The following is an 11334-nucleotide window of genomic DNA, read 5'->3' as shown; positions in this document are numbered from 1 at the left end:
CTCTCTCTCTCTCTCTCTCTCTCTCTCTCTCTCTCTCTCTCTCTCTCTCATATAAAATAGAGTGTATTCAGGGCATGGGGGGAGTTAAGAGGATAGTAGAGACAGAAAGGCAGAAAGAGGGAGACAGATGAGAAGTAGAGGCCCGCCATGACCATGTGGAGAGAGTGCGGAGGGGGAGAGCAAGAGAGCATGACCCATACTCTTAAGAGTTGCCTTCAGGCTGCCACAGTTGTGTCCACAGATAGGTGGTATAGTATTTCATGTAGAACATTTTCATAGAGATAGAACCTTTACAGTACTACTATCTCTTCCTAAGCTTTGATCCAGATTTTCTAGTCTTTGGTGTAGGGCACAGAGGCCTTGGGTGGAAGCAGTGGCCCAGATGACTAGGAAGGATTCCTAGCTACTTTCCCGTAGAAGTGGGAGGGTGACCTGTGTGCTGGGGTGTCTGTTTGCTTACAGCCCTCTCTGCTTAGCTGCTCTCCTGCAGGCCAGTTTACTCTCTATGGTGAAGAGTCTCTTTCCTTTCTATAGCACACAGAGGGGATCTCAAGAAAACATATGTGTTCTTTCCATTTGTTTCAGACTGATCCTGTCTATATATTGCACATAAAAATGAAAGTTCGTTTAATCCATCACCTCAGGCCCTCATGGTTCTCACATGAGGTATAGAAAGTTTTTTGGGCAGGCATGTTGGCATATGCTTAGGGGCCAGAGAGATAGGAGGATCAGTAAACAGTGTTTGACTCCTAGGCCTTACAAGTTTAATTAAATTGACTAAAATCTTTAGAAAAGATCGGCAAGAATGTGATAGGAAATACTTGCAGATAATCATAAGTCCTTTAGCATTTGGCACTGAAATATTCTTTTTGTGTTTCATACAATGCCATTTTCAAAAAGTCAGCTTCTCTGCCACAGTGTGACCTTACCTGTACTAAAAGGTTTTTATTCTAAAGATTTTATTCTTGAAAAGCCATTGAGGTGACAAGAAAGAAACCATCGTAGAATTAAACCTTTGTCCTAGATAATCCACAAACTAGGCCTTTCACATATAGATGATCAAGAGTTGATTGCACTGTGTCAGGTGTCTTAGCCTGCCCACTGTCTGAGGTGACAGTTCTGGCCAGGTGGGCACAGTGCTCACTCAGCATAGAAGAAAGACACAGTTTCCCCAGTGCTAGCAAAGCACAGCTTGAGGACAGGGTTTCTCTTTGTGCCTTCTTTCACTTCTCCTGAAACATTTGGACAGTTTTAAAGTTTCTTTGAAACAACATATAAAGTTACAAACATATAGTACAAATTTATTTCAAAATGAAATTATGCCAACTAATTTCCTAATACAGTTACTTGAAAACTGTTCTGTTATCCCATGACCAGTGTTCAGATCTGAAGAGTTAGGCCTTACTGAAGAGATTGTGGAGCTCTGGGCCCAGGAGACTGTATGTAGCTCATCAGGTCCCTCGTCATGTCTATCCTTAAGCATCATATTATCCTCACTGTATTAATTCACAGACAGCAAACTACTTAGTATGTTCATAAAACATGATTTTTAAATACTCCAAGAGCATAAAATGTGGCTTTCTTTGAGTAAGACGGGCTGGGTGAAGCCAAGGTGTGCTCCTCTTGTGATGAGGATCAAGTTCTATTAACTTTGGGGAGTTGTAGCAGGAAAATATGATACTGTAGTACTCTTACTCCATATAAATTACTCTTTTCCATTAAAAGATTGACAACTTAGACCCGAGAGGAATTCAGCTGTCGGCTCTCTTCATGAGCGGAGTAGACATGGCACTGTTTGCTAATGACGCATGTGGACAGCCCATCCCCTGGGAACACTGTTGTCCTTGGATGTATTTCGATGGGAAGCTCTTCCAGTCCAAACTTCTTAAAGCCAGCAGGGAGAAGACCCCACTCATCGACCTCTGTGATGGTCAGGTATGTTGGGGACAGGGCAGCCATCTCTGACTAGAGTGGAATGGAATGTGTGAGCTTAACCTGTTGTCTAACTCATGGTTACCATTGCTGTGATATAGCACCATGGCCAAAGCAACTTGGAGAGCAAAGGGTTTGACTTCTGCTTCCATGTTGTCATTTGTCATTGACATCAGAGCAGGAACCTAGGGGCAGGAGCTGATGTAGAAGCCCTGGAGGAATTTTGGAATTTTCTTTTAAAAACCACAGAAATATTATAAGAAGATGTTTCCGTTTTACTCCCAGGTGTGGGATGTGGGGCTGCTTCAGACTGTCCACAGCAGCTGACTGTGATTTGCCCCATGCTTGTTCTAGCCAGGGTTTGGTTTTGTCACCTGCAGATAGTTTCTGCAGTTGTGTGACCTTTGGAATTCTAGGGACTTTTCAGAGGGTGTATAAATGCTGGGGCTCTAAGAGATTGGTGGGTTGCTGGCTGGTTATTGGCCGAGGTTTATTAAGTAGGTGTGCACAAAGAAGAAACAAGAAAGTAAATATAACGATGGTGAAGATCAGACTTGGCCAAGGAACTCAACTCCTGTAATCAGCAGGACGAACCCTAAGGATAACATCACCCCTCCCCGACCCCTGACTTTATTCAGGGATCACTCCCCTTCCCCTTTCATCCTTTTTCTCTCTTATCTAGTGTTCCCAGGTAGGACGGGTAGAGAAAGGGGTGGAGAAGGGTGGGGAAAAAAAAGAACCCACAAAGTAGCCAAAATTGAGCTACAACTGTTAACACTTGTTCAGCCTGCTTTCTTACAGAGCCCAGGCCCACCAGTCCAGGATGGCACTACCCAGCATGGGCTGCGCCCTCCCACATCACTATTTAAAACATTTCCTACAGGCTCGCCTGCAGCCTGGCCATATGAAGGCATTTTCTTAACTAAGATCTCCTCCACTCGGGTGACTTTAGCATGTGTTAAGTTGACATAAAACTATCCCAGAAAAACTATGCCATAAAATTGCCATCTTGCCAGTGGTTCACAGAGTCTCTCTCATTGCTTGAGAGAACGTTATGTCCCAGGAAGATCCTTGCCTATTGAGGCAGTGAGTGGGAACCATCTTGACCAGGAGTGCAGGCCTGGGTTCCCCAGGGCTCTGCTAATATTTTCAGTCATTAGTGTGACTTCTCTCTCTCTCTCTCTCTCTCTCTCTCTTTGTTTTCTTCACATAGAAGAGGTTTTATTGGGAGGGAGAGACAGGGTGGCGACAGAAAGAGAAGAGGGGGAGAAGAGAGCGTGGCTTCTCTTGATAAACATTTCATTTACTATTGTTGCTTGATCACTAGGGTTGCGCTCATGGCCAGTGGCAAGGCTTGTGGCATATCACAGCTGATTACTCATTTACAAGCCCCTCAGAGCACTTCAGCCCTGTGGAAAACCAGTGAAGCCAGCAAGAAGGGCAAAAGTGCAGGGCTGGGCCAGCAGGACTCTGAGCTGCACTAGGTAGTGTGCTGTCCCATTTGAGCTCAGCAAGGACAGTTTGTCATACTCTACATCCTGCTGTATACGGGTCTGAGAGTGGCCAGAGAAGTCTCTCGACTATTGATTTAGGTGGTAAGAGTAAGTATTAGGGGTAGGTGAGGGCTGGAGAAAGCATGTATTGTTTTCACAGAGGACCTGAATTCAGTTCCCAGCTCCCACAAAAGGCTATCACCAGTTCAGGGGATGGGATAGGCTTGACTCTGACCACTTCACAGGCACTTTGTACATATGAGAAATCCCACACTGATATACAACTAAACATAAAGTAAATATTAAAAATAAAGAATTGGGAGACTGTGCAGATGGGGATTTACACAGCAGTGGTTCCGTTTTGTTAGTGACTATTTAAATTTGTTAAAACTCATGGGTGATGTTTTTACTGTGTGTCCATTGACTTCAGGCGGAGCAGGCTGCCAAGGTTGAGAAGATGCGCCAGAGCATCCTGGAGGGCCTCAGCTTCTCCCGGCAAAACCACCCACTGCCCTTCCCACCGCCTCCTGCTCTGCCCTTCTACCCAGCCTCTGTATACCCTCGGCACTTTGGGCCAGTCCCACCCTCACAGGGCAGGGGCAGGGGCTTTGCAGGTGAGTCATATTTCAGAAATCTTTCAAGTGGGGCAGAGTGTGGTCCTTCTGGTGGCACCACAGCTTGCCATGTTTTAGGAAGCACTGTCATGCCAGTAATTCTTCCCAAGTAGAGATGAGAGAGTAAGATCCTGAAGGAGCTGTGAGAAAGAACACGGAGTCACCTTAATCTTAGTTACATTTCATATGTGTGGGAAGTAAACTCCTCTGGTTCACAGAGAGCTCTCTTCTCGTACCACATCTCCAGGGTGTTCAGGAGGACACAGCCAGTGCCCTATTGAATGACTGCTAAGGGAGGCTGGCCTGTAGTGCCGGCCTCTGGGAATGATTGATGGATAGTGAGATAGCAAGAGGGTCTGGGAGACCTCTTCCCAGACGCTGACAAAGACAGGGGCTGTTCTCCCTGCAGGAGGTCCTCCCTCTGAGACCCACTTCTCATGCTTTTCCTGTTTTTCTCCACTTTGGATACAGGAGTCTGTGGCTTCGGAGGCCATTATGGGGAAACAGTAGCAACAGGCCCTTACCGTGCCTTCCGGGTGACAGCAGCATCGGGACACTGTGGAGCCTTCTCAGGCAGTGACAGCAGCAGGACTAGCAAGTCCCAGGGCGGTAATTATTACCACACCCACACCCCTCCAAGCTTCTGCTCCAGCATTCTCTGCTCCAGCATCTAGCCCCTTCCCTCCATGGCTGTCCTTTCAAGCCTTCTCTAACACAGTGACTTTTCTCTTGGGTCCCTGACTGACTCTCTGCTCTTAGGTCTGTGCAGTGGCCCTGTCGTAGCTGTCCTATCTTCTCCTTCCAGGCTAGGCCACTGAGTGTCCACCTAGAAGACAACTTGTCTATGCATCAGTGTGACCTGTCCAACACCTCACGCTCTCAGGCTAGGCTGCCAGTTTTGTATAGTGGCGTATATCATGAAGCTGTCTTTTGGTAAAGGTGCTTGTACTTGTGTAGAAGATGTAAGCAGGTACAGAATTTCTATCACATAAAAGCCTCTGGTAGTTTGTTTTAAAGAAAATTCTAATGTATGATAGTTTACTGTAAATATTCCTTATATCTCCATTCATATTTATCTTGTAAAGAGGAAGAGTTTTGAAAATAGTTCATTGCACTTGAACCATCAAGTCATTTTGCAAGATTGGTGTGATGCAATCTGAGTTACTTCAGGATAGGCAGTCTTTCTGGATGGTAGCATTTGTCATCTCAGTTCCCTGGCACTACAGTGGCTTGCAAGAACCATGGTGTATGGAAAGATGTGGCTAAGCATCCGCTCCCTGCGGCCCAGTGGGCCCTCATCTTCCTCTTCCTCACCCTTCTGAGGGCAACTTCACCATGATGTGTTTCAGCCCCCCTGTGGAGCTGTACTCCGATGCTGCCTGTCCTGTGGCTGGGGAAAGCAAGGAGAGGGAGGTAAAGGGAACTTACCATGTCTCCTAGCTGTAGAGTCACCTGTGCTGTGCAGTGCACACCTAAAGCCATCGGCTGTGGGCCTGAAGTACAAGTGCATGCATGGTGTTCAAGACAGAAGGTAGTTGTAAAGTCACTTAGTAAAATTTCAGTCTCAGTAGGGTGTGGTCATAGATGCCTGTATCTCAGCCCTTAGAAGACAGGGGCAGGCCCTAAATGGGATTTCTCCATCAAATCCCTCCCCTCAGGGCTCAGGTAACCCTGCAGAAGAGGAGGCAAAAGAGTGTAAGAGCCAGAGGGGATGGAGGACACCAGGAGAACAAGGCCTCTAAAACAGCATGGTCAAAGCTCGTAGGAACTCAGAGCCTGAGGCAGCAGCACAGGGTCTGTGCAGGTCTGGGTCTTCTGAGTATATCTTATGCTTCTGGGTTATTGTTTTATGGGATCTTGAGTGTGTGAATGAGTGGGTCTCCATGTGCCTTTGCTGTGGCTCTTTTACTTCTGTTTTGTCCAATTCCAATGTGTCAGTTTTTGTTCTTTTTTTTTTTTTTTATATATTTTATTATTATCCCTTAGAAGTCTGTTTGTTTTCTAAGGGAGGGGAAGATGGCAGAAGTAAAGAATGGGAAACTATAATCAGGATATATATGTGAGAGGGGAAAACCTATTTTTAATAAAAGGGGGGGGGAAGGAATTTTTTGTTGTTGGTTTGTTTTTTTTGTTTTTTTTTAAAGGCACGCAGGAGAATTGCTACAAGTTAAAGGCTAGCCTAGTAAACATAGCAAGTTTCAGGCCAGCTAATGCTACATGGTGACATTGTGTCCCCAAACACCAATTATCTATCTATCTATCTATCTATTTTAATTACCTGGCAAAATAATATCAGCATAAGATAAACTTATTAAAATATCTTTTCTGAGTGAGGTGGCACATTCCTTTAATCCTAGCACTCTGAAGGCAGAGGCAGGTTCTAGCACAGCCTGGTCTCCATAGCTAGCTCTTGGCCAGCTAAGATCTTGTCTTAGAAACTCGGGCCTCTTCAAAGAGGATGGGTCTGACACACTCTGGGTAACCTTGTAGTCATACTGTTTCCAGAGCTGAAAAGTCCTACCTGTCTTCAGAAGCTGAGTGGGCTTGGTCATGGGCACCTGGCTTAACATCAGGATTGTAAGGAGCTTGTGATAACCTCAGAATGAGATGTTCAAGCTCATTTTGTTTTAACCCTTTTTCCTATAATGTAATAGATTAAGGAATTTCTTAGGTGAGAAAACAGGAATAGTCAGTCCATCGGTAATTCATAGAAGTTGGTGAGTGCAGCATATATTTAAGTTTGTGCTTAAGGCAGTTCTACTTTAGCAGTGTGGTAACTGTGGAGCTGTGTGTAGTCCGCCTTAACTCCACCCAGCACACAGAAGCAAGAGGTCAAGAGGCTGGCCTGGATTGCACAATGAGACCTTGTTTCCAGGATTCATGGTGTGTGCATATAGATTAGTGGAAAAGCACTTGCCTAGCTTGTTCACGACCCTGGCTTCCATTCCTCATGTGAGAGTGAGAGAGGAAGGAGTGCTTATAGGTATTGATTAATTTCCCTAATATTTGGCCAATGACACAAATATGGAAGTAAGCACACTGAGGTTGTACACAAGTCCATCTGGTGGTGCAGAAGGCAACCCAGTTACACCCAGCCAGCTACACTTATTTCAGTTTCCCTAAATAGGAGTTCACTGTGGCAGTTAGGATCTAACTCACTTGTAGATTCTTTTTTTTAGTTTGGTTTTTTTAAACATTTATTTATTTTTCATATGAACGTGCTGCAGGGTACTTATGGGGGTCAGAGGACAACTTGCAGGAGTTGTTTCTCTCCTACAAACATGTGGAACTTGGTGATAGCACGCAGGTCATCCATCAGGCTTGGTGGTAAGCACCATTAATGGATAGATGAGCCGTTTCTCAAGTTTCACTCTCTCTAAATTTACACAGGGTCTCCCTCTAGTCCAGTCTGGCCTCAAATCCACAATCCTCCTGCCTCAGTTTCCCAAATGTTTTGATCACAGATGTTTGCTACCATCCTTCCCTCTATTATAGCTTCTTAACTGCAGATTGAAATCTCTGGGGTAGGCCTGGCATGTCTTTCATTTTAGCATGTGGGAAGCAGAGGCAGGTGGATCTCTCTGAATTTGATGCTATTAGCCTAGTCTACCTATAGAGTTCCAGGAAAGCCAGAGTTACATGGAAAGACCTGCTTTCAAAAAACCAAAATAATAATAACAACAACAACAATTGCATGGTGTGCTCAGAGAACCTTCTGTAATAAAATCTTCGTAAAGCAGGGTAATGGCTTCTTACTAAATAGGAACCAGAACTAAATAGGAGTTACTTTGCTTGTTTTCCCTTTGTTGGTCCTAATGCTGTGTTTATAAAGATTCTTGTCTTCTCATGATTTTTTTTGTTGTTGTTGTTTGTTTTTTTGTTATGTCTTTTGTGCAGGAGTCCAACCTATTCCTTCTCAGGGAGGGAAGCTAGAAATAGCTGGCACCGTGGTCGGCCACTGGGCTGGGAGCAGACGGGGCCGTGGGGGCCGAGGGCCCTTCCCTCTGCAGGTGGTGTCTGTGGGAGGACCAACGCGAGGGTAAGCTCTGGGCTGGGCTGGGCTGGGCTGGGCTGCTGGACTCTGTGTAAGTGCGGAAGGCAGCCTTCGACTGCTCCTCCTGTGTTACAGAAAACTCTTACATATCATTAGATAATTGTTTGATTCATCAGTATTTCATTATTAAATAATTAACCATGCATTCATTATTCAGTTATTGAACTATTATCTAAAAATGTTCCAAGCATTAGTTTTGAAGTCAAATGCCTCGGGTATAAACCAGAAAAATGATTCCTTGCATTTAATCAGACCATACTTAATTCTTAATGTCTCACCTAGCATAAGATCGACTCAAGAGTAATTTAAACATCATCTTTGAGAGACTTAAGTCTGTTTGTTCTTGTTTTCCTGTATTGACCCAGGCGTCCAAGGGGTGTTATTTCCACTCCGGTGATTAGAACGTTTGGAAGAGGTGGAAGGTACTACGGCAGAGGCTACAAAAGCCAGGGAACAATTCAGGTAATGTCCCCACAGTGTTCCTTTCACTCCTGCCATGTCTCCCCTCTAGGAGTGTCCCTGCCTCTGTTCTGACTGTAGAGCAGTGAGTTTATTTGGTACTTGTCAGACTTCTGACTTGATACTTGAATCATTTCCCTGTGCTCAGGAACTCTATCCGGTGCCCTCTCTTCCAAGATAGCCACTCTTTAGTGGAAAATAAATTTTATCTTATTTTATTTTATCTAATCTAATCTAATCTAATTAATTAATTAATTAATTAGAGTCAAGGTCTCACTGTGTAGCCCTGGCTGGCCTGGAACTTGCTAGGTAGACCAGGCTGATCTCAAACTCACAGAGATCCACTTACCTCTGCCTTCTGGTTGCTTTTTTATTTTACGTGTATAAATATTTGCCTGCATGTGTGTCTGGGCACCATGTGCCTCAGAGAGCAGAAGGTGTTGGATTTCCTGGGACTAGAGTCATAGAAGCTGCGAGTCTCCATGCAGGTGTTGGGATCTAACCCTGATCCTTGTGAGGGGGCCCTAGTACTTAGCCCTCCCTCTTCCCAGCCCCATTTTTAAGGTCTTATGTATACCTGTTGTGTATGTGCTTTTCTTTGATCTCTTGTATCATATGTCCTTTTCCCTGGATGAACTCCTGGATGTCTTCTTAAGGACATCTGTGCCTCATGCATGCCCTGTGGAGAAAGTTTGTTGACACTCACTGTTTCAATGAAATGCTTGTTGAATTCCAGCTGATAGGCATTACTATGTAGTGTCTAAATGGATTCTTGTCCATCCTGGAGAATCCTGCTTCAATACTTTTTTACAGATTTCTCACAGGCTCAGTACCTCCTCACGGTGCTGTGTGTATGTGTGTGTATGTGTGTATGTGTACCTTCTGTAGCTGTGCTATTCTTATCTGTAGCTGGGCAGGAAGCCATGATCCACTCTACTTTTCTTCCCCTTGTGCCTCATTTGTCTTGGTTCTATAAATCCCTTCTTGACCCATGTACCCTCCAGGCTCTGAGCCTCTGTTCTGGTCTCTGGGGTCCTTTCTCACTGGGCTCTTGAAGAATGACTCCTCAGGAAGGACTGAGGGGAGCTGTTGAGTGTGAAAACTGCTTTCCTAGTCAGCACACTGGCTTGCAGGCTTTCTTCACAGTTGTCTTGCTTTACGTCATTTTCTCCATACCTGAAGCTTTGCTGTCAGAGTCCCCTGACCTCCGTCCCACTGAACTCACCTGTGTGCTTGTCCTAAGTGCCCAGAGTGCTTTGCTTTTCCGTGAAAACTTGCTGCCTTTCCTGGAATCCCCTGGCACTGCTGCTCTGATTGCCTCAGTCAGAGAGCCTCCATCTTTCCCTTCAGGAACTTGTCTACAGTGGCATGGTGGTGCTTCGCTGTCTTCATCCTCAGTGTGCAGCTGCCTGCTCGCTTGCTCTTCTCTGCCTACCTTCGATATCTGGCAGACTCTTCATGGACTGTCTCCTCTCTCCTTTTTTGATTTACAACTTAGGCTACAGTTTACCTCTAGGGTTCTTCTCTTTTCTTTCTTCTGTTTTGATTGTTATTGTTCAGAGACAGTCTCACTACATAACCCTGTATGGAACTTGCTGTGTAGATTAGGTTAGCCTCAAATTCCTAGCGGATTCCCTGTTCTGTTAATCCTGACTGGGATTAATGTTATGGCGGCTGTGCCCTGTGTGCCACTGTGTCACACTTATGTATTTATTTTTGTTTGTCATTATATGTGAGTGATATGATGTATGCATCAGCATCCATGGACTGCCACTGGGCCATGGGCTGCTAAAAGCTGAACTTTGGCGTTCATTCTTTTCCTTTGACCTTTATGTGCAGTCTAGGAATTGATTGAACTCAGAATGGCAGTATTTTTACACATGTAAAAACCCTAGTTGTTGTTGGGTTTTTTTGTTTGTTGTTTGGGTTTTTTTGTTTATGGTTTCTTAATACAGGACCTTTCTACATAGCCCTGGCTGTCCTGGAATTCATTTTGTAGCCTGGGCTGGCCTCGAATGTACAACACCTGTCTGCCTCCCCCTGTGCTGGGATTACAGGTGTGGACCACCATGCCCAGCTGCTTGGTTCTTTAAAAGACGAAGTTAGAGCAGCTTTAGGCTCACAGCACTAAGACAGGTGGATTCCCTTAGAGCACTGCATTCCCTCTGTGCCTTCCTGTCTACCCTGTCTCCTGTCAGAATGACCTCCTTGTTACAGTTGGTGCCCGTCCAGGACACACGGAATCCCCCTCTCATAGCATGTTTCAGCTGTCACTCTTGGTGTCACACACTCCACAGTGTTGCTGACCAGGTCTTCACTGCCATTGTGTTCCCCAAGTGTTACTGCTGTAAAGGTTTTCTGCTCCACCCTATTTCCCTGAGAGCATTATCTTTTCAGACTTTTTTTGGTTTTTGAGACAGGGTTTCTCTGTATAGCCCTGGCTGTCCTGGAACTCACTTTGTAGACCAGGCTGGCCTCAGAAATCTGCCTGCCTCTGCCTCTGCCTCCCGAGTGCTGGGCCTAAAGGCATGCGCCACCACCGCCCGCTCCTTTTCAAACTTTTAAAAAATAATCTTTTTAATTTTTGTGAGAATTTCTTGGTGTTTTGCCTGCATGCATGCCTGTGTGAGGGTGTCAGATCCCCTGGAACTAGAGTTATAGACAGTTGTAAGCTGTCATGTGGGTGCTAGAAAAAGTACTCAGCCGTCTCGCCAGCCCCTCAGACTGTTCTTCCTTTTTTTTTTTTTTTTTTAAAGATTTATTTATTGATTATATGTAAGTA

At 45.1% G+C, this 11334-nt stretch overlaps 1 protein-coding gene across 1 annotated transcript in view; it reads left to right on the top strand.

Annotated features, from left to right (window-relative positions):
* Positions 1 to 11334, top strand: part of LOC110307650 (constitutive coactivator of PPAR-gamma-like protein 1) — an 85540-nt gene that overhangs the window by 70935 nt on the left and 3271 nt on the right. The window contains exons 13-17 of the mRNA XM_021179888.1: positions 1726 to 1935; positions 3856 to 4039; positions 4511 to 4648; positions 7937 to 8078; positions 8459 to 8555. Of these exons, the coding sequence (XP_021035547.1) occupies positions 1726 to 1935; positions 3856 to 4039; positions 4511 to 4648; positions 7937 to 8078; positions 8459 to 8555 (771 nt within the window). The remainder of the gene's footprint in view (positions 1 to 1725; positions 1936 to 3855; positions 4040 to 4510; positions 4649 to 7936; positions 8079 to 8458; positions 8556 to 11334) is intronic.

The sequence above is a fragment of the Mus caroli genome, chromosome 13, assembly GCF_900094665.2.
Source record: "Mus caroli chromosome 13, CAROLI_EIJ_v1.1, whole genome shotgun sequence".
Lineage (NCBI taxonomy): Eukaryota > Metazoa > Chordata > Mammalia > Rodentia > Muridae > Mus > Mus caroli.
Note: the sequence above shows the minus strand (reverse complement) of the source record. Positions and strands in the feature narration are given on the sequence as shown.